The 22,833-nt window shown below is 42.8% G+C and overlaps 1 protein-coding gene across 1 annotated transcript; it reads left to right on the top strand.

Annotated features, from left to right (window-relative positions):
• The first annotated feature begins 530 nt into the window (after positions 1-530).
• TNFSF4 (TNF superfamily member 4) lies at positions 531-19,750 on the top strand. The gene is made up of 3 exons (XM_084781720.1): positions 531-1,032; positions 17,548-17,590; positions 19,218-19,750. The coding sequence occupies exons 1-3, from the start codon at positions 871-873 to the stop codon at positions 19,571-19,573; spliced, it is 561 nt and encodes a 186-aa protein (XP_084637846.1). The 5' UTR covers positions 531-870; the 3' UTR covers positions 19,574-19,750.
• Positions 19,751-22,833: the final 3,083 nt, after the last annotated feature.

Here is a 22,833-nt window from a genome sequence, read left to right as displayed (position 1 = left end):
TCTGATATTAAACTCTGAAGGTTTCAATATTAAGGCCTTTCCTTTCATGGGCCTTGTATCTGAAGGGCTGCAGCATGTGTGTGCACATTTGACTATTTGTGCATTTGCACCAATTGATTATGTGTTTACTGAATTTTTCCAGAAATTAATAAGTGTGATGGTTGCAAGGCTGTTTAACACAATGTCTGACACATAGTAGTTGCTCAATAAATATTAATTTATTTGGTTTAATGGGATGTATTATGTATAAGACCCCTTCTTTGTATCTACCCTCCTATTTTCCTGTTTGTTCTTTTCATCTCAAGAATGACCTGTGTGTATTTTTTCTTGAATCTGTAAAATGGGCTGGTAGATTAATTGCGTAATAGAAACAAGAGTATCTGGCTAGCATTTTCCTCAAATCTCTTTTATGATTTAAGATGTCTTGAGGGATTGGGAAATAAGGTGAAAAAAAAAAAAAGAAAAAAGAAAAAAGAAAGAAATGATGATCTTTATCTTTACCAATGCAATAGAAAGCTTAAGAGCACTCGTTTATGACTGTCATTTTTGAAGTCACTCAATTCATAACTGGGATGCCACAAAAACAACTCCCTGTTAGCCCAGAGGGAAAAAAAAAAAAGAAAGAAAGTAAAGGGGAAATTCAGATTAGTCACATAGAAGTTCCCCCGCCTGCAGAATCTGCAGAGCTAAAACTGAGAGAGTCTGCCCTGCTCCTTCAATTGCCTTTTGCCTCAGGTTCTGGAACCTTAGTCTCTATCTTCTGACCTACAAGCTTGGCTTTGGCCTTTTCTCCTCCTCTGTGGTAAAGACCAGCCTTCCCCAGGTTCCCCTTTGCCACAGCTGTATCGTCTCCATACCGAGACCGAGAAGATGGAAGGGCAAGGGGTTCAACCCCTGCACGAGAATCTGGAAAACGGATCGAGGCCAAGACTGAAGTGGAAGGAGCAGGTCTGGCTGGTGGTCTCTGGAGTTCAGGGAGCGGGGCTGCTCCTGTGCCTCATCTACGTCTGTCTGCACCTCCACCCTTCTCCGGTAAGATGTGCCAATGCGTGCTGCCTTCCCTCCAGCTCCTGCTAAGTGCCAGTTGCAATAGCTGCAGCCACCTGGCAATAATGTAATGCTAAAACTATTGAAGACCCCCCCCTCCATTCCCACCCCACAACCCCCCCCCCATCACTGCCACGAAGGGATTGTAAAGTGTGGTCAAATGCCCTTTGATGTCTCTTTTCCTTCCTATTTCAACAGTAGCAGTGTTAGACAGAAGGGACCTGTTTTTAGTTGGTTTTTTTTTTTTTAAAGCAAAAATCCTGGTATATCTTAATAAGCTGTCACCTTGAAGCTTTGGGTCACTTTTGTCTCTTCATCCTGGTAGCGCTGTGTTAGATCAAGAAATCTATCATTTTCATGCATCTGCAGGGATCTGTTTTTGTTTTTGTTTTTTTTTAATTCAATATTAAGTCCTTTCCTCTCATGGATCTCGTATCTGAAGGGCATGTGTGGGCGCATTTGATTGTTCACACATTTGCATCAATGACTACACACACACACACACACACACACACACACACACACACATATATATATATATGACAATCACTCTAAAACCTCAGGTTTTTTTTTTCTTTAAATGTTTTTTACATGTTTGCAGCAGAGGGTGACTCTGTGGTCTCCCCAAAATTCCTTGTTGGATCTGGCCTCATAATTCTTGTTGCCTCGGTGGTTACTTTATGTCAGGAAATCTTTCCCTGGTGGATGACAGAGAAGACGGAAGTTATTTTTAAGGTCCATGTCAGGGACAGAGGCACTTCAGATTAAACCAGGATACGATGAACGGTGCAGGCAAATGCCTGGGCTTGTCTCTGTGTACCGGAAGTGGCGATTTTGGTAAATAGAAGCTGGGGGAAGTATATGTGTCATGACTATTGAACCATGCACAGTGTTCGTCCCTTGGGACAGCAAACTCCAGAAAACGTAGCTGGTGCGGTGCTCAAGGCGGCTTGGCCAGTTGGAGCATCGCCGTGCGGGTTCTCTTCTCTCTGCTCCCGCATAGGTCTCTGCGCAGGACTTTGGATAAAAAGCACTTTGAGGAGATGGTGCTAGGGTGGAGTAGTGTGTGTGTGTGTGTGTGTGTGTGTGTGTGTGTGTGTGTGTGTGTGTGTGTGTGTGTGTGTGTGTTAGGATGCAGACCGGAATTAGGCTTTTCTGAGAAGAAAGTAAACAGAGTAACTAAAAATAGACCAGCGGAGCGCATTGCATAGGCCTGGGAGTCTTGAGATGTTTCAAACAACCGCAAGGCTGTGTGTTTCCTTACTCTGTGGGATGAGGAAGGACGCAAGGCCCCAGTCAAGGGTAACCAAGGCATATAAGGGCCCGGAGAGAGAAAAAAGGGAAACACGGGCGTAAAAGGTAGACGTCTGTGATCTCAGTGGAGAGTTTCACCCAGGGCCCTGATAAGAATAGGGGTCCTTTCTTCGAGTCACCCAGAAACTCTGTGGCAGAGGTGGGAAATAAAGCCATGTTTTCAGGTCCTTGTGGTAAGCAGAAATCTAGGCAGGAATTTGTTTTCCGTGGCCTTGACTCAAAAATGCAATCAAGAGCAGGAGAGGTACACTGAACGTTGAAGCTGTTTGCTCATAGAATAAGCAACTTGACTGTTCTTGACGGAGAAGATTTGGGAGGGCGTAGCTATTTAAATTGTTTACACCGTTCCAGGGCCTGGGCAGTGCAGTGGATTATTATATTTCATCCCTCTTAGTAAGGGGAGGAGAGCGTAGATAGGGGGCATGCACTTCCCGTGCGATTTGGTCAAATTGTTTTGATGGGGAGAGTGAGGGGGGAAGACAATATCTTTGACAAAGGGACTGGCAACCTTTGAAAACACTAATATTTGGCATTATGGTTGGTGGGGTGGTGGACCAGGCAGTGGGGGGATGATGCCAGGAGACCTCTCCTCCGGGGAGTTATATCTTGTAGTGAGCTGTCGGGGGAAACTGAACTGCAGTGGTTATTCTACACCCTAGACAACTATGTTTTTCTGTTCTAGGAAAAAGGCATTTTGAAGCGACCATGCTCATTCCGCGCCCCCCCCCTTACTTTTTAGCCTTCATTTCCTGCATTTGAGATTCTGAAGTTAAGGCTTATTAAACTCTCACAGGCTGTCAGCTTTTCCTTCACGCCTACTTAGCGACAGCAGTCACTGGCTTAAATTTCACTCACATACATGAAAAGCAGGGTTTTATTTGTCTTTGAAATGCCCCTTCACCGCCCCTCCCCCACCCCCGAAAGAGGCTTACCCATGTGGATCTTGTACAGCTCACTTTTTCTTTTGGGCCTTGGTTCTTCATCGGTAACGGGACAGTTGTATGGGATCAACACTGACGTCTCTTTCAAGTCAGCAGCTAATAGGCATGTCATTCCAAAGAACAGGCCAGAGGGCTGAAGGGTCAGAAAATGTACATTAGCAGACTTTTTGTGCCTAAAGGTACAGATTTCTTGGCTCTTAAGGCTGGCCTGGAAGAAATCATATTTTCATGCATATACTTTCTATACTTAATTTATATTCTCTGTAGTTATTTAGGTAACACATTCTGAGTTCATGAAACGCCTTGCTTAGAAGGAGGGAAGACCCAAACACTCTGGAATATCAGTGATTCAAATGATGTAATTGAGCGCTGCAGCAGCTGACTCATGGCACACTGGGCCTTGCCCTGCGTTACTGTCTAAAGTGCTAGGCTTCTAGTCTCACCGTGACTCTAGTGGAGGGAAAGCTGGCCTAGGAGGTTAGAAGCTTTTTGTTTTTATTATTTTTAATGTGGGGGTTGTATTTTTATATATGTGAATATTTATATGTATGCATGCATATATATAGGTTTATATGCAGGTGTTTGCATTTGTGTCCATGGCTATATGTGTATGTGCAATTGCATATGGAGACCAGAGAACAAACTCGAATGCCGTTCTTAGAAGTGCCTTCCACTGTCTTTAAGACAGCATCTCTCATCGGTCTGGGGTATACCAGTTAGGCTAGATTGTCTGGTGAGTGAAACCCAGAAATCCTCCTGCCTCTGCCTTCACGGTACTAGGGTTATAAGTGTGCGCAATTATGTCTGGTGTTTACGTGGGTTCTGGGAACTGAATTTAGGTTCTCATATTTTATAGACAAATACTTTAACATCTGAGCTATCTCCCCACTTGGTGAGGAGCTGTTGTAAATTATATTTGTGTGTTCCGGGGCTATTGAAGTCTTCTGAGCTCTATGTTGCCTGTATCATGACCTTGTAGAGTTAAGAATGCTTTCCTAGCGAATCCCACCTTCTTGCTTGTTTCTGCTGGGGAAAGCAGAAGTGGTCTGTGTCAAAGAGAGCCAGAATTAGAATTCGGTTTCTTGGTGATGTTTCATATTATAACTTCAATATTTTTTAAAATTATTTTTAAATACTAGAAAGAGGAATTTGCTTTGAATCTTTGTTTAGAGTTAATTTAAATGTCTACATATAATCTAACATGTCTTTTAAAAGAAATTATTCAAACTTCAAATTCAAGTAGAATTTGATTTTTTTCTGAGCAACTTTTTAAGAATTAAAAGAGGAACATCTGGAATGTTGAATTAATTCATGATAAAGAACTTTAAGGCTCTAATGGTGGGTATTGATGAAATGACCAGAGACCCTGGATTGTTGAGTAGGTATTAGCCACAGTATTTTATAAGAAAACAAAAACCCAAGGAAGGTAGGTAAGCTGCTCACGATCACTTGTCTACCTAATTAACTAGATAGCGTTGACTCCTGTACAAGAATTCTTATCAGCTAAATCATCCTCACATTTGTTCTGAGTGCTTTCTTGTCTAGGGCACTGCTTGAAGCTTTAGAATAAAAGCTGCACTGGAGAAGATTCTTTTGTTTTAAACTCTTTGAATTAATGGTCCAGACTTTAAGTGAGGCCAAAAGGTGACAAATCTATGGAGACTTGCTCCAGGCACAGTAGGAAGAGGCATGGAGGAAGAAGGGGTTGCCTAAGATGTCTGGATCTATACGTGTGGAGCCAGGGCAACTGAGGGAAGAGATGACATACTTCAGATGATGTTAAGGTTAAGAGTGGAATTTCTTATATAGGGTACTGTTTGCATTGGGTCTAAAGACTGGCAATACAGATTCAACTTAATCTCACCTGACACTAGGGGGCACCACAGTAAAACTAACCATTCTCTTATGTCTTTAAGGCAGCTGGCCCTCTATAATCCTTAACCAAATGCCTTTAGTAACCTTTGTTGATCTAAGAGGAAACCACCTTCTTGGGAATCAAGAGCTCATTCGCATAGATGAGGGCGAGCACTGTGAGGCAATATTATTCTTGTTCACACATTGGTGGTATTTCCTAAATGAGCAATTTAGGTACATATACATTCTGACCCCAGTCTTTTAAATAGGATAGCATAGTGTGAATTATGCTGAAAAACGTCGCACCCAGATACACATGCCTGACCTATGGATATGAGCTTCCTTTGTTGGCTGCTGCCGCCAGCTGCTACCACTGAGCAGTTTTGCCAAGGGGTGAGCATCCCTGCCTTGATTATTCTTTTCCTTTTGGTGACAGTTGCTCTACACTCTCAAAGAACATGCCACTTTCTTCCCATTTCAGGGGTTTTGTGTTTCTGGGAAAGGAGCATCAACTCTTTGTGATCACGTGAGTCAGAGGAGCCGAGAGTAGTGCTGTTAGGACTTAACTTGTAAAAAGAAAGTGACGACAACGAAAGCCTGAGCTGTGATGTCACAGGCTTCTCTCTCCGTAGTCACTAGCGAAATGCACAGAAGAGGCAGTTTGAAGCTGGACTCTCTAACGTCCTCTGCTTTGCTAGTTTTGATACTTTTCAAATGACCAAGTGAGAATACGCCAGAATGCAGACCTTGGGGAGAGACATCGAAGGGTAACAGCACACGCAATGAAACAGAAGTCTGCCTTGTTCCAGGCTTTTGGCTTCGTGATCCTGAGTAAAATTTCCTGCATGTCAGTTTAATACCTTTGGGATTAGGACTTGCTTGGGAGGATCATACCCTTGAGTACTGAGCTCTGTAACTGCCAAGGTTATTGCTGCTATTCTTGGACATATTGACGTAACCACGCTGTGGCGTAAGTTTTGCTTTGTAGTGGGTGTGTGCGCCTGCATAAGTGCAGTCAGCTGCACCCCAGCGCACCAAGAGTGCGTGCCACTTTAGGAGTAACCATAGCTTCATAGACTTGATTTCTGTATTATAAACTTGGGGCTTAAAATAATGCCTCTTGGAGTTTGTTTTTTTAAACATGGCTTTCTAGCTAAGAGTTGTTTATGGACGTAGCTGAGAATGAAAGAAGACAGAAGGAGAGAATTTATGAAGTCATAAAGTGTTATTAGTGTCTGCTTAAAAATGGTTCAAAAGTCTAGAATTCAGGGTCGGAAAGATGACTTAGTGGACAAGAGTGCTTGCTGCTAGTCTGAAGACCTGGTCTGCTTCCTACCACTCCTATCAAGGGGCTCCCAGCCCCACGTACCTCCAGTTTCAGGGGACTGGGTACCTTCTTCTGGCCTCTGTGGGCACATGTATGTGTAGGGTTTTGAAAGCTCAGGCAGGCACATACTTATAAATAAATAAGTTAATATATTTTTAAAAATCTAGAGTTACAGGATTAAAATATACGTACTGGCTATTTCCATAGACTTTCATTCACATTTTCCAATTCTTCAGAGACTTGGCTGTCAAACAGCAGGAAATTATACATACAAAAAACTTGTAGTCTGGCTCACAATATTAGAAACACAGATGACTTGAGTGGCCGATTTCTATTTAGGAGATCTTTGATTCTGAAATGTCCCATAGGTGGGTTAATTTGTACATATTTTCTTGTCTTTGATAACATTTTAAGTATTCCCATGAACTAACAAAGAAAAAGAAACTCTCACCTTATTTCTATACTGTTTAATAAACATTATGGATCAAAGCCTTCATTACAAAGTATAGCATTATGCTGATGGGAAACTGAGAACTTCCATGAGTTTAAGTGATGGACACAGAAGGCGGGGCTTCTCTGCAGACAGCAAGGACATGAACCTGGAATCCAGATACGCAGTCAGACAAAGATCCTAATTTTACAAAGTATAAGTCAATGTTATAAATTAAAAAAGAAACATCAACATAATCAGCAAGGGAGCAAATAATGCCTTTCTCATTATAACATAAGTTGTCAAACATGTTTTACAGTTTAGTAATAGACATGTTTTCTGAATTACTTGTGTGTTAGGTACTTCATGCTTTCAGATTCCAAGGCCCCTCAAGATGTTGCTGTGGTTCTGTGTGGTGTAATGAAGACTGGGAAAATCAGAGGTCTCAGGGCAGAGAGTAGACAGAGGGAGGCTGAATGGTTTGTCCCATAGTAATGCGTCCTCCTCAATTGGCCCAGTTTTCCCCTGCTTCTGGCTTCTCTTCTACACCATGTCCTTGCAGGTAGGTTGAAACGACATGGTTGTGCTATTTTGCGTTGGGGAAGTCTGGAGCAAGTGGCTGGCCTAGGTCTGCACAGGAAGACCAGGGCTGGGAATGAAGGGGAGGGGCAAAATTCTAACCTGGCCTCTGTCTCTACGCTTGGCCGTGACTTCAGAGCGCTGGACCTGAGGAATGTTTGTGACTATTTCAAAATTTGACTTTCCTGTCTGACATTGGTTGCTTTTGAAGAAAGATTGGGGGAGTTGTGCTCTGTCACAGAAGAAAGGCTTACAACTACTTGCACAAAAAGATAACATGGTTAATGAAGTTTTGATGATTACATAATGCTTTAGAGGGTACTTTCCAAAAACAAGCCATTGCCCACATGGCATGTTCTAATAGAGAGGGAAGCCAGTCTGCCTTCGTCTTCCAACTCCTCCTCCCCCTCCTCTTCTTTTTAAACAGGAAGGAGATTGCCCTGTATAATCTTTTAGATTTTGCTAATTCTATTAGACACCAATGCAAGTAATTGTGTTGATGTGTTGTGTGGTTTCTACATTGCCTGCAAATACGCATTCAACTGTTCAGTGGTTTTCTGGGGCATCTTTAGCTAACTCTCACGAGCTGGGTGGCTTAAAACAACAGGAATTGAACCTCACAGTCCTGAAGGCTGCTGATGCTGGAAAGGTCATGCTCTCACCGAATGCTCTAGACACGGATCCTTCCTCATTTCTCTCTTGTTTTGGGTGGTTGCCAAAACTCCTCAGGCTCTTTGGTTTCACACCAGCCTCTGCTCCCATCATCACACGGCCACCTTCTCGTCTCTGTGGGTCATCCCACTTTCTTTGAAGAACACCAGTCATATTGGATTTAGGACCCGCCTTAGTCCTGTTGATGTCATTTTGACTGTTTATATTTGTGAAAACTCTTATGCCCATCTATTTCCAAATAAGGGTGCATTCTGAGTTTTAAATACACACACATTTAAAGGGCATGCTGTTCAACCCACTGAAACCATTTATGTCTTTTAAAATTAGTGTTTATGAGTACTGGTTTCCTGACAGGCACTTAGGCAAGACAGATAATGCTCCTCCTTGTTCAGATAGTGTTTGTAACCCAGTGGGAAAAGAAGGCAGTTAAATGAGAACGGCAGGACATATGACAAGTGATCTGGTAGCCAAACATGGAAGAAATAGTAAGGAATTTCACAGGAATTGCTTTGCTTTCAGTTGTGATTCAAAAAGTGTGGGTTCTTCTGGTGCCCCATATTTGGCCATGTCCCCTTGATGGGGAGGTCCGATAGCACTCGGAGGAAGGATAGCAGACTACCAAGAAGAGACTTGACAACCTAGCATCATATTCAGAGGGAGGAGGTCCCCCTCAGTCACAGTCATAGGGGAGGGGAATAGGGTGAAAGCAGGAGGGAGGGAGGAATAGGAGGATGCACGGGATAGGATAACAATTGAGATGTAATATGAATGACTTTATTTTTTTTTTTAAAGTGTGGGTTCTTTTCTCTTGCAGTCTTTTTTCCTCTCTTCTGTTAATTAGAAAAAGCTTTAGTTAAAAATGCCATTGTCATCACTGTCACCACCATCATTCTCCCAGTGCTACATGATCTGATGACTTTAGCCTTCATCAATCTCATTTTTCCTGGGAGCACATGCTGAGAATTCAGCCCCCTGCAAATGAGTCTCAGAGCCTTGCCACTGCACTAGGCAAAACCTTGAGTGTTCATTAATTACCAGAGGAAACTCTGCTGCTGGGGAGGGAGAGGCCTGCTGCCTTTCTTGCATCAGATGGGGTCTGTGTCAAGATCTGTGATCCAGAGGGTTTTTTATTTTTTGACACATAATGTTTGGGGATTATTCTTTGGAATTCGGTGATGTGATCTGATGAACTTCTGCAATGGAGTTGTCATTTGGCACTGCAGTGCAGCCATCTTAATTGAGATGAGAATAATAAAAGGCCAGAAAGGGAAAGGACTTGTTTCAGATTCAGTACAGAAAGTAGGAAATCCCTACTGGTCTGGTGCCCAGTCCACTCTACTAGGTTGCCTTCTTAAGGCGGCAGTCCCTTCTTATGTAGTATATGAGACTAGAAATGGGTTACGTCTAGTAGAAGACATCAACAGCAGGACTTTTGCTGCTTTCCTTATACTCAGAGATGACCAGGACAATTTCAATAACCATGACCAGACCTAGGCCAGCAGCTATATGGTCACATAACAACAGACACTTGTAATACTGTACATCGGTCACAGTTGTTGGAATTGGCCATCTCAGCAGGTGATGCACAGGATGCATTGTAAACCTAACTCTCTTGGTTGCTTAGACACTAAACCAGTGCAAGAATATTTTAGTGGATATTTTCTCAATCACCAAGGGGAGGAAGAGAGAAATGTTTCAGCAGATCCCTCTGTCAGTGTTAGCTAAGGTATTCTCCAGCTAATTTGGAGCCGGAAATCCTAGTACAAGAACATCTTGCCATTGAGAATACAAAGAAGTAGTGTGTTGGCTCAGGCGTATCTCTTTTCATGCATTTTAGTGTTCAGGTTGCGCGCATGCTTCTGGCTGCTTTGGTTGTTTAGTTGAATATATGAGATTATTCGTGGTGGTGGGGGGCAACTAGTGACAATGCAATGAAAGCAGAGTCCATGTTCTTTGGGATGGAAAGTGGGAAGACTCTCTAGGGCCCACACACAACCATCAGTACTTAGTCTGACAATGAGAGAGGGTGTGGTTAGAAGAGGCCACCAGCTTATCATCCCACTGTGTAGTGGGTAAGAAGACAAAGCCCCGGTAAGGAAAGAAAACACAGAAAACCTGTCATCAGAGGCATTCAGGCTGGTTGTGAAGAAGTTGTTTTGGAAGAGAATTAATGTAACTTTTCTTTGGACTCATAAGAATCTCTATAAAAGGGGCTGGAGAGATGGCTCAGTGGGTAAGAGCACTGATTGCTCTTCCAGAGGTCATAAGTTCAATTCCCAGCAACCACATGGTGGCTCATAACCAGCTATAATGTGATCTGATGCCCTTTTCAGCACTGTATGCATAATAATAAGAAAATATTTTTTAAAAATCTCTATAAAATTTTTAAAGCAAGGTTTTCAAAGCCACTGCCTTTGTCTCTAAGAGAATTTAACTTTAGGGATAAGTTTTTATGAACATTGAAGGGTTTTTTTGTTTGTTTGTTTTGGAGTTTTGTTTTTGTTTTTTTGGCCAAATTTCTGCCTATTCCTATTCTCGATCCTTTCCCTAAACAAGGTCCTGAGGTTTTTTTGGTTGTTGGGTTGGCTTTTGTTTTTGTTTTATTTTGTTTCGTTTTTATGAGAAGCAGAGTCCACCCTTTGCAACAGGCTTCTTACATGAACTACACAGTAAATCCTCAAGCAAGGAAATCTACCCTCCCAGTCTACTGTAGCATGGAAGTGTGAAAAAAAAATCTCACTTTTCTGTTTTGAGACACAGCCAATGAATGTGCTTCCATGGCCTCTTAGATGGTAGAAGCTCAGGTGGGGATAGCAACTCTGTCACAGTGGAGGTGGCATGGTGCACTAAGGGAATACTGTCACAGATCTTTCCCGGTCTCCTCAAGTGACTCACAACTCATTCATGTGCTCCCTCGAAATCTTCACATTGTGCCCTGGTGCTGAATGAGGAATAGCAGGCTCCATATATGACTGCAAAGCCTACTTTCTGGTTTCATATTTGATGAGTCACATCTGCTCCTGGCACAAATACCCTTCTTCCTGACAAATGCCAGATGACTATAAGGTCAACAGCATTATGTCACATCCCACTGAGTCAGAAGCAGAGGTTGACACTCTCCAAAGATGATCTCTTAAAACGTTATCTCCTTCTTGAGGCCATGGCATGAGCAGCTGGAGGAGGACCAGCCATCGGAGTCTTCCTTCTATGTTATTGGGCAGCCCAGGGAAGTAGCTGACTCCAGCTCAACCACGCCCCCACTCTGAGCTTGTCTGAGGGGCTTGCTAACCTCCTGCTGGGACAGGAGGCCAGTCAGAGGCCATGTGATAATGCTGGTGATGGGATCTACACTGAAAACCTACAGGGCTGTCCAAGAAGTTTTGGGTTTTTGTTGTTGTTTGTTTGTTTGTTTTCTTTTTTGAGAACTGGGTATTTTAGAATTCGAGCATTTGGACAGTTATTCCCAAATCCAAAACTTTGATCCCACTTGATAATGATGAGAAGAGTTCAAATCAGTCTCGTGTCTTACGGTAAATGCTTCCTTATGAACTCTTTATTTTTAAGGTATACCAGAATCAAGAGAAGAGCAACTACTGTAACCCTGAACTCAGTTTCCTTTACTCCCTGACAAGCTCGAAGACGGCATGGATTCTCATTTTCCTAATTATAATTTGTAAATTTCTACATGTAATTGTTATGTGTCACCATGGGGTGATTTTAAGCAGGGGCAAAGTGATGGGTTGCAACGTAGTTACCTCAGTGCATGGCACGATTAGAGGCTCTCAGCTCTTTGTCTCCTCTTTTCTTAAACCCACAGAGAGCAGCCTCCTTTGGAGGTTTCTTTTGCTAATTGTAGAATGTCTTCTGTGATCTGAGTCTTCACTCTTTCAATGTTTGTCTCTCTGGATCTGGCTTGTTTCCTTTAACACAATAACAGATGAATCACTAAGGTAAAAGGAGTACATGGATAGAATAAAATTTTATTTGGGTTTAAAGAAAAGCAAATTTATGCTTTTTTCAGAAGGACTATGACCTGACATCATTTTGCCAAGCAATAATTAATAACTTGCTACTACTTCTAGACAAACAACCAAATGATATGATAATCATATCATTATTTAACTATGGAATAGTTTTCAGGGAATAGCAAGCATTTCTTGAGTACCATTCCCCCCGCCCCAGGGCTTATTCAAAAATCTTTAGAAGTTGACAGGTTAGCACAATGATTTTCAAACTGTGAACCCTGGATTCTTGAGGGAACATTTCTACTTTTATTTTTCACAAATTTTCTAGGAGACTATATTGCATCTTAGCATTTAAGCACCACCAAACTTACAAATCTTCCTGTAGTGTCATTTCAATTGTCCCTAGATATGACACATACATTACATAGTCAGATGTCAAATACCTTGTATTTACCATCTGGGTACTGAATTGTTTCTGAGTTCACATGTTCACCTTTTCCTTCCTTCCTTCCTTCCTTCCTTCCTTCCTTCCTTCCTTCCTTCCTTCTTTCCTTCCTTATTTTCTTCATCTGTAGCATATCTGACACCCAGAGGAGAAAATGTGGATTCTGGATTTTTCCTGGGTGCCATCATGATGAGGTCATTGCCGATCTGCTATGTGGTAACGCTTCTTCTCCAAGGTTGGTGCTGAAGTAGATACAAGAACAGAGGAATGGAATATTAATACAATCTTCAGGGCACTTTCTCTTCATTTATATTTGCACATGCAGGAAAATTGATGCTATGTCTTGTGGTAGCAAGCTTTAGTTCCCAGTTAGGAGGCTGAACAAGGAGGATCAAGAGTTCAAGGACAGCTTGGGATAGAAAGTAAGCTCTAGGCCTGCCTGGGCAACTTAGTGAGATCCTCTCTTAAAATAAAAAAGAAAGAGCCGGGGTTATGACTCAGTGTTAGAGCACTTGCCTTACATGTCCCAAGGCCTCAGATTCAATCCCCAACAATCTAAATAAAGGAAAAGAAAACCACTCGACGATATAATAAAAATCGCAGTGGATTTGGGGACAGGATTTAACTTTCGTCGTGTCCATGGACTTTAACTTCTTCCTCTGAGGCATCATCTTCAACACAAAGCTGTCTTCTTTCATACCATTTTATGCTTCTGAGACAATCCTATTCAAACTTCAAGGCTTACTCAATGCCGGCCGATCCTGGAGTTTCCTTTTCACTTATAATGAGAGACCTTCACACTTTGTAGAGTAAAGGAACTCTGTTCTGTAAGCTGTGATTATGAGGAAACCCTCTGGCTCTTTGACATCTCCCAGTTTCCTTAGCATCTGGAGATGCTCTGGGGAATGGATTTTGCTCTTCTTGGTATTCTGACATGGTGGTTAATATATCAGGGTAGACCAGAAGTCTTCAGATTGCTTTCTGGTATACTTTCAAATAAGGCCCAGGTCCTCTCTAGTTTATAGCTATTCAGAGAATTTGATTCAAGGACTTTGGTAGTTTTGTTTCTTTAATGTATTCTTCCTTTTTTCATATGCAGAATACAATATTATGTAGACTAAATTATTAAAATGGCATAGATTTTGTTTTCTGTGTATTAAAGAATAATGGCTGATATTTATTGACCCCCCCCTTAAATATTTTGTGTCAGGTGCTAACCATTCATACATATTATCTCATTCAACCTCACACTAGCCTTCTGAGACAATAGACTTTCTGTCCCCACTTCACAGATAAGAAATTGAAAATCGTCAAGTTAAAGCAATTTTCTAAAAGTCACATCAAAATAGTCTATGACTTATAGCCATTGAAGATATTATCAGTCAAGAGTGATTCTGTTTTATTATAGGTTTCACTTTTGATATTGCACTTTCTATATTCTCCTGTGTTGCCTCTCTCAACCCTCCTCTTCTGCTAGCCTGGGTATCCCTCGCTCTTTTAGGGCAGCTCTGCTTCAACCAGAATGTTTTACAACTGGACTCACGCAGGGTGTAGCCTTCTCTGCTGGTTCTTTCACACGGATATACGAAGTGAGGTTTCCTCCACAGCTTTTCATGGTCAGATGACTCACTTCCTTTTAGCACTGAAAACAATGGTCACGTTGTTGGCTGCCCCATAGTTCTACCTTCTCCAGAACCTTTGGTTGCATCTGAGTACTGGCAGTTAGAACTGCAGCTTCTGTAAGTTTTTGTGAAAACAGACTTAAAATATTTGGTATGGAGATATAGCTGTCAAGCATTAAGGATTTGATTTGGGCCTGAGGTTGGGATTGTGATGGGGAAAACAGATAAGTAGACCCTTCTGGAAATCGAGAAGAGAACCAGCAGGCTTTTCTGAGTGATTAGTAAACTGCTGTCCTGTTTGTTAGCTCTTAGGACGTTCCAGTTACAAGTGTGAAGCCTTATCATCGGGAGTATGAAGGCTAATACCAAGAAATGTTGTGTGCCTTTTCCAAGTTCACAGGGCCAGAGAAGCCACAATTTGATCCAAATCCCAGTGTGTCAGATCTGCTCGTTGTCTTGCCCTACTGGGTTTTTCATCTAAAGGGAAGGGGACTAGAGAAAAGCATGGGCTTCATTGTGAGACGCAAAAAGATATGGGTGACATGTGAGAATGAGGATGCAGCCGGGCCAACCATGCCATTGGCTTTGGAACCGTGGGGATGTCCCTGACCTGCATGGATGGCTCTGGGCAGTGTCCCTGGATAGTAGCGTATCTCTAGGAAATGTAGGAATGTCTCTGCACAGGGAGGAGGTGACTTTGAGAAGTGTAACTCTGGAGGGGTTGGGCAGATGGTGTTGAGCATCAGGTGTGTAGATTGAGAATAGAAAAAGTTCTGGGAGTAGGAAGGATTGTCTTTTGCCATTCACAGAAACCGCATACCTATTGAGTTGAAAGTTGACAAGACACTGGTACAAATCAAAAGGTTTTTAGACGGGGTTAGAGGTATGGCTTGGTGGTAGAGGTGGTGAAGCAGTTTCTTAGCATGTGAAAGGCCCTGGGTTCAATCCCCAGCAACACACACACACACACACACACACACACACACACACACACACACAGAAAAAGAAAAGAAAGAAAAGAAAAGATCAAGTCACAAGGACTTTGAGATCAGAGAGCTTGAAGGAAATTTGTGAACGAGGAAACTTCTTGTTCTCTTCATTTTCAATTCCCACATCAACTCAGAGCTGCCATTTTGTTTTGTTTCTCCGTTGAGACAGGGTCTTATTACGTAGCTCTGGCTGGCCTAGAGCCTGCCGTGTAGACCAGGATAAGATCCACCTGCCCTTGCCTCCTTTGCTGGTATTAAAGGTGTGTGCCATCACACCGACTAGTTGTATTCCGTTTATTTATTCATTGTTGCTGTTTGGGGAGGAGTGTAAGTGTAGGTATCATGGAAAGCTACAGCATGGGGAGCTTGCCCCGACACGGGTGCCCACAGTGTTGTAGTGCTTTTCAGGGAGATGCTCAGCCCACCCAGTACTTGCTTGTCTGGTATCAGAAGCCAGGAGCTGCGCACTGCGCCGACCCTAGGCTAGGGCATAGAGTACTGGTATCAAGCAGCACTGGCTGGCCCCGGAGCACAGGGCCCGGTATTTGTCTAGGGGATTATGATAGTGAGGGTAATGGGGCTTTGGTGAGCTCTTCTTCTGGAACACTTCCTGAAGCACAAAGAAACAGCGTGCAAAGGGAGCGGGAGCCAAGACTCACGTTCTTGTCCCAGTCTACATTTCTCGCCATGGTCTCGCCACATTGCATCACGACTGCTTTTCTGCAACCCAGGGGCTGGCAGTGCTCCGGGAAGCCCTTCCTCCCCACCAAGCAGCCTGTTGATTTTAGCCCAGGAAGGCCTGTGATCATATTGAAAAGAGAAGTGGGGGATTCCTCATTTGTGTGGGAGTCCCCAGCGGAATCCTTTTGACTGCGGCTGGCTACTAGTCTGCCAAGAGAGTAGGAAACAGGAATTCCACTGCCCAGGGCATGAAAACAAATCTCTCTCATGCCTCTGATCAGGACCTTCTGCCAAAAATAGCCTCGTGGCTGTTGTTCTTGGCGGGAATAGTGGGCATTTTTCCCGTTCTCTTTGTTAGTAGGGTATACACCATGTGGTTCCCCTCCAAAGTTGTAGAAAGGGTCTCTACTATTCCTGACCGCAGGCTTCTATTTCTCCCTTCTGGAGACTGCATCTGCAACTGGCTTCTTGGTGCATTCTTTGATATATACTCAGCGTGCACAGGGACATTTCTGATTTTGACAGACATGAACATACTTTACCTATGGCTCTGCCCCTTTGTTATGACTTTGCTCCATCTTGAGTTTCTTTGTCTTTTGGCTGCCGAGTCCTGTGCATTTTTATCTACCAAGCTTCTCCATACTGTTACTTCTTCCTGCTGTGCACCGACTTGACTCGCGCTGGGTTTCTCCGGCTGTTGAAGAGGAGAAGGAAGAGATCCAAAGCTTAACAACAGCTACTTTGGTTGGCAGGATGGGTCAGTGGGTAAAATCCTGACAGCCTCAATTTGATTCCCTGAAACTATGTAAAAGTGGAAGGAGAGAACTGATTCTACAAAATATCACACACACACACACACACACACACACACACACACACATACACACACACACACATACACACACACACCATAAAACTAATTAATGAAAAAGTGCATCTACTGCTGAGCTTGAGGACTTGAGGCTGAGTTCACATGACAGAAAGAGAAACTGACTCTTTGAAAGTTGGCTTCTGACCTCTATAAACACACATACACACATACACACACACACACATACACACACACATGCAAATGCTTGCACACACACATACATGCACATACACCACACTCACACACATGCACAGCTGTACAAATGCAGACACACACACGCACAAACAGTCTCACACACACAAAATAAATGTAAAAAAAAAAGTGAAAGCCAGCTACATTTAAACATACTGCATTCTGAAGATTTAGAGCAGATTGTGTTGTATTTGTGTACCCCTGTGACGCAGTAGAAGAGAAAGCACACGAAAAGCCTCTAGAACTTTCTTCTAGTTTGATCTGGGAGTGTCTCTGGGGTATCTTAAAGTGTGCAGCTATTTAAATGGAGAATTGGGGTGCTAATATAGTATATAGTATATTAACATAATATACGGAAGACAAGTTGGGCAGAAGTGATGACTTCATATTTCAGATGCTTGCATGGTAGAGCAGAATAACACCTCCCCATCCCCCATCCCTCACCACACACACTGGAAGAATGTATAGTAATAGAAAAAACAAAACAAAACAAGAACAAGGGCCATGTAGCAAGTCCAGGTCAAAGTAAAAGCTACCTCTGTTGACAAGTATTTTCCCTGTGGGCTGCTGAAACCTTTTCACTTTTCCCCTAAACATCCATCTTTTTGCCTTCCGTAGGTGCAGTACCCTCCAGTCCAGAGTCTCAGAGCCCAAGTTACCAGTGAGTATCACCAAAAGTTTAATTGGTCTTTATGTCTTGTCTTGTGTATCTGTGTGGTACATGTATGTCTGTGTTTATGAGCACATACACATGTGTATGTGGGGTGGGGGTGAGGAACTGAACTCAGGTCCGACTGAGGCACCTTGACAGCCGTGTGCCCATGTTTTTAAAAAGGTCTTTTCTGTAGTCTCTTCATTTCCCCCAGAACACAGATCTGTCATTTCCCTTAGAATAGTGTTGCATCCCAAAATTGTTGGAGTCTAAATATTAAAAAGAAAAGAAAAGAAAAGAAAAGAAAAGAAAAGAAAAGAAAAGAAAAAAGATTAGTAACCAAAGAAGCGCCTGTACTCAATCCTTCTAGAACTACTCTTTTGGGGTAGGCATTTTATTTTGTTTTCATCTAAGGATGCTAAGGCTGTCTGGCTGTAAGACACCTGTCAGCTCTACTCTGTAACATGACGACATCTCATGAGAGCTGGAGGAGGCCATAGATGAAGACAGCCTGATGCTTTGATCAAGAGGGTTACTTGGGTCCTTGATTGCAGCCAAGCACCAGAGGTTTCTATATGAGTTTTCGAGGATCTATTAAGTTCTCTGAGATGAATGGGAAGTATGTTTTGCCCTCAATAAATGATCCTTATTTTTGATTCAAAGTGCAGTCCCCGGGCTCGGTACAAAGTAAGGATTATTAAATTGGGGCAGCACTAGGGCAAAGGTCCTGAGCCAGAGCAGGTGTATAAGATGTGGTGCTTAGCCATTCAAGGTGATATGTAGGCTGATGTAGAACTACAAGAAACAAGCTCTGGGCCTTGCTTCTGGAAAGGCCCAGCACGAAGCTACCAAAGCTGGAGCTGGTCCTGTTCTCCCCTCACCCCCTTTGCCTTTTCCTCCTCCTTTTCTTTCTTTGTGGCAGTGACTCGTCCCAAGTCACTTTCTGGAAAACGCTGGTTATAGGAGGTAGAAGCAAGAAGCAAGAAAGGTGGCTGTGTCCCTGAGCTCTTACTCCTTGCTTCATGGGACTGAGGCCCACTTTGATTCCTCCTTTCTTGACTGTATTACCAGGCTTATTAGACGGCTGGCAAAGAACACCCACGATGTTGTCGGTGAGGTTGATTCCCTGGGGCATGTAGAAAATAGGTATTTAATGGTTAGTTAGAAAGGTGTAGGAAATGGTTAAGTGCAGTTGCTTTGGGTCAAACAAATTCGGGAGGGACAGACCAAGGCCATGCAGGCGGTGCTGCCCCACCCCTGCCAACCTTTGTTGTAGGCTATGCCCTCAGCTGGAGAGTAATCACTGAAGATGCTGCCATTTCTTGTTTTTGAAAAATCAGGAAATATTGGAACCTGTCCTTCCTGCCATACGTCAGAGCGGCAATGCCTGTACTCTCTCAGCTCTGACTCCCAACCTTGCCTTACACTCTCCTGAAGACTGGCACTGGTTCCACCTTTTCCTGTCTTCCACAGGCACAGCTGGTTCCAGGCATCGCTATATTGTAGCGTTCCCTTGCTTTCCTTCATTCCAGGGCCTCTCCCTCCTTGTTACTTCTTCTTCACATGATCTAGCTGTACTGGAAGGTTCTCATCGCATGTTCTGCTTAGGAATAATCTTGTTTTCAATTCTTTTTAGGATGTGAGGAAGGAAGACTATTCATCAAGTTACCCAGGAATGAGTATCAGACCATGGAGGTGAAGAACAACTCCATCACCATCAGCTGTGATGGGCTTTATCTCATCTACATGAAGGGCTCCTTTTTCCAAGAGGTCAAGATCAACCTCCATTTCCGGAAGCGTCAAAGTCCCATCTCTATCCCAATGCTGAACAACGGCCAAAGGGTTGACTTCACTGTGGTGGCTTCTTTGGCTTTCAAAGATATCGTTTACTTGACTGTAAATGCTACTGATATTTCCTGTGAAGACCTCCAGATAAATGATGGGGAACTAATTGTCGTCCAGCTAACTCCTGGTGGATACTGTGCCCACTGAAGATCTCATGGCAGCACTGTGGGCCAAGTGCCACTGTGAATTCCACTCCGAGAGTGGACAGGACACAGGTTCTTTCTCGGGAGAGCCGAGTCCATCCTGCTCAACTCTATGAGGTGTGACCAAATGTGTGACCTACCCAACTTCCTCACTCAGGGATATTTAAATAGTGTCTTACATGTTCCCACAATTCCCTCAAGCCTGCTAAGAGTGCTTCTGGAAATTTAAAAAAAAAAAGTATTTTCAAGGCACATTGTCTCTGTTGGTCAGAAGATCACTGTAATAAACTTGTGTCACTGAAAATGGCATCTGACTACAGTTTTTCTAGAATTTTAACATTGTCAAAAGAAAGAACAAGGAATGGAGCTATGAATCTGAAAAGGGTCGTGTCCACCAACCGGTAGGAGCTGAAATACTCTCTCCAAAGTCAAGGTGGTTGATGTTCACATGCTCCCTTAAGCCCTCTTTTATTTCACAGGAGCTCAGAAAGGAGATCACCCTATGGAAACCAGGACTGGAAGACAACCATTTAGGCAACATGGTGCACCCTGAGCTTCACCTGTTATCTACTCTCCAAAACCACATAATAGAGAACTCTCTTCAAGGAGCTATCCAGGGGTGAGGATGCCACCAAAGCACCTCATCAGGGATGTAAAGAAAACCAACGGAGCCTTGTTTCTTGTACAGGGTCTGAGTGATAATTTATCCCAAGGGTTATTTTTTTTTTCAAACAGGATAGTAATGAGATGGATGGTTCAGGATAAAGGCTGAGAAGGATTTCACAGTCTGGACAGGACTGGTTTGCAAGTTCTTTCTCCCAAAACTTTTACGTAAATTTTTTAATAATTAAAAAATGTATAGTATTTTCTGGCCATTTTAAATAGAAGATAGAGCACATCACAAAATCTTTCTAGATGAGTCTGGATCCCCATAAGGATTACCTTGTGCTACAATACAGTGCTCATCTCTTGAACCTCCAGGACGTTTGAAGGCTATTAATTTTTATACTAAGTGAGCTCAGTTATATTTGGATTTTGTTTTAGTCTGATAATTTTATAGTTCTCTTATGTGTATATCTGTAATTATATTCCCATTCTGTTTTAATCTGTTATTAAAAAGCTGAGTGAAAATGCCACATAAAGGAATCCGTGCATGGGCTAAGCACAGATGTTGCTCCTGGAAAGCCTGTAGTAAGCCACACATTGGGCTGAATGTGTTCCATGAAAACATGAACTATCTGGGGCAAGATATTCTGTGATATCTGCCTTGGTGATTCAAGAGATTTGTGTGTGTGTGTGTGTGTGTGTGTGTGTGTGTGTGTGTGTGTGTGTGTGGTGTGGCGTGTGTGTGGTGTGGTGTGTGTGTGTATGTGTTGTGTGTGTGTGTGTTGTGTGTGTGTATGTGTGTGTTCCAGTTTTTGTTATTGAATCTGTTTTGCAAAGTTGTTGTTTCCTAACATGTGACAGCTGAAAAAGTAAATGTTTATAACTATGGGTAATATTTAAGAAAATGTTTTTTTTTTAACTTTGGGATTTATGCCTGTATTTTTTTTTTTATTTTTATGGATGTGCAATGTTCAGGCCTAGCCTATGCATCACTGTTCTGTCTGTCATTGTCTTGAGTGCCATGGTTTCTGCTCTGGAGCCTCCCTTCCCTGCCCCACACCTGACCAACTGCCTTTGTTCAGCTGCTGTTAGCCACTCAGGGATACTGCTTCTGTGTACCAGCCTCAATGCCCTGCCTACCACTGTATGTGGTCTGTGTTTCAGTTCCCTCATCATTGCCTTCAAAAAATAGTAATAATTAACCCTGCACTCTAGATGAAAAACAGATTCACGGGAAGAGAACAGAGTGAGAAATTTGGAGTCAGAAATTCTAAATTTGACCTTCCATAAATGGCTTTCTATTTCTACATTCTGCTTCCCTCCTATAAAATGATAAAAAAATATATGAAATGTCTAAATGTTTAGAACATTGTGTTCATAATGTTAGCTGTCTCTGTGCTGTGCAACTTTCTCTTTTATCTTACGGAAATTAGGTTTTAGGCCATAATTTTTGTTCAGCCCATTCCTGCCTCTCAGAGAGTACATTAATGTTAACAATATAGATAATATTACTGTTGTACTTACATGTATAAAATAAATGACTTTAGAATTCCCTGATGGTTAGAGCATTGTTTTTCTTTGTTTTTCTTTTCAGCATGTCCGTCACAAGCACTGGGGATGGGACAAGCTTTCTGGCTTCCTACCTGCCTCTGCCAGGGCATGGTTGAGCTGGAAAAGTTCATCTTTGCTTCTGGAAAGGCACTGGATCTCACAGATGAAGGGAACTGACTGTGCAGAGTCTTTTCACGTACATACTGCCCTTCTTTCACAAGGGGCCTTTTTGTGTTGTATCCAGCCCTGGATGATCTCTGAGAACTATGTCCCTTCTGTCTGGTCATTCTTATTTGCTGCCTCAAAAGGAAGTCACAACTATGAGTGGCATCTGTGACACACCACAACGCGATACTAATGACTCTCCCTTCCCTTAGTGCTCTTTCTTCTCAGCTTCTTGGTCTCCTTGCCCCACACTGTCTTCCTTTCTTTTCTTCCCTTGCTTCCCTTCTCTTCTCCTCTCTTTTCTCCCTTCCTTTGTTATTTCTCCTTCCCTTTCCTTCTGTCTGTCCCCTTACTCTCTTCTCCCCCCCCACCTCCCACCCCCCACTCCCTTCCTGCCTCCCTTCCCTCAGCTCACCTCTTCTGTCTTCTGGCTTTCACAGTCTTCACACTCTTCTCTTTCTCTGTCCACTGCTGAGGCCCTGGTGGTGTTCATGCATCCCCAGCCTTCTTCTCCCTCTGTGCCAGAGAACACACCTAGGACCCAGTCAGCCATGATCTGGCCTATGTATGTTATCTTTCTTTGCTAGGTTGAATTTAGTTTCCAATATTTAAACACTGATAAATTTCTCAATGCTTTGGATAATAAAGCAATAGAGAAGTCTTAATTTTTGGCATGCTAGAAACCATCTCCAGCAAGGGAACAATGTTCTTCTTTCCCATTTTCCCAAAGTTCCACCATCACTCACTAGCTGCCTAGCCTTGAAGTGTTTGCACTGTCAGAACTGTTCTGTGGACTCACCAACGCCACTGCTAATATACTAAGGGCATCTAAAGTCATTTTAAAACCCAGATACTTTCCATTATAATGTCACATATGGTGTTATTATTTGCATCATTAGTAATACAAAAACAAACAAACAAAAACCACTCACGTAGCCAGGT

The sequence above is a fragment of the Acomys minous genome (genome assembly GCF_964271855.1).
Source record: "Acomys minous genome assembly, chromosome: 1".
NCBI classification, from domain to species: Eukaryota; Metazoa; Chordata; class Mammalia; order Rodentia; family Muridae; genus Acomys; species Acomys minous.
This window is presented reverse-complemented; position numbering and strand designations above follow the sequence as displayed.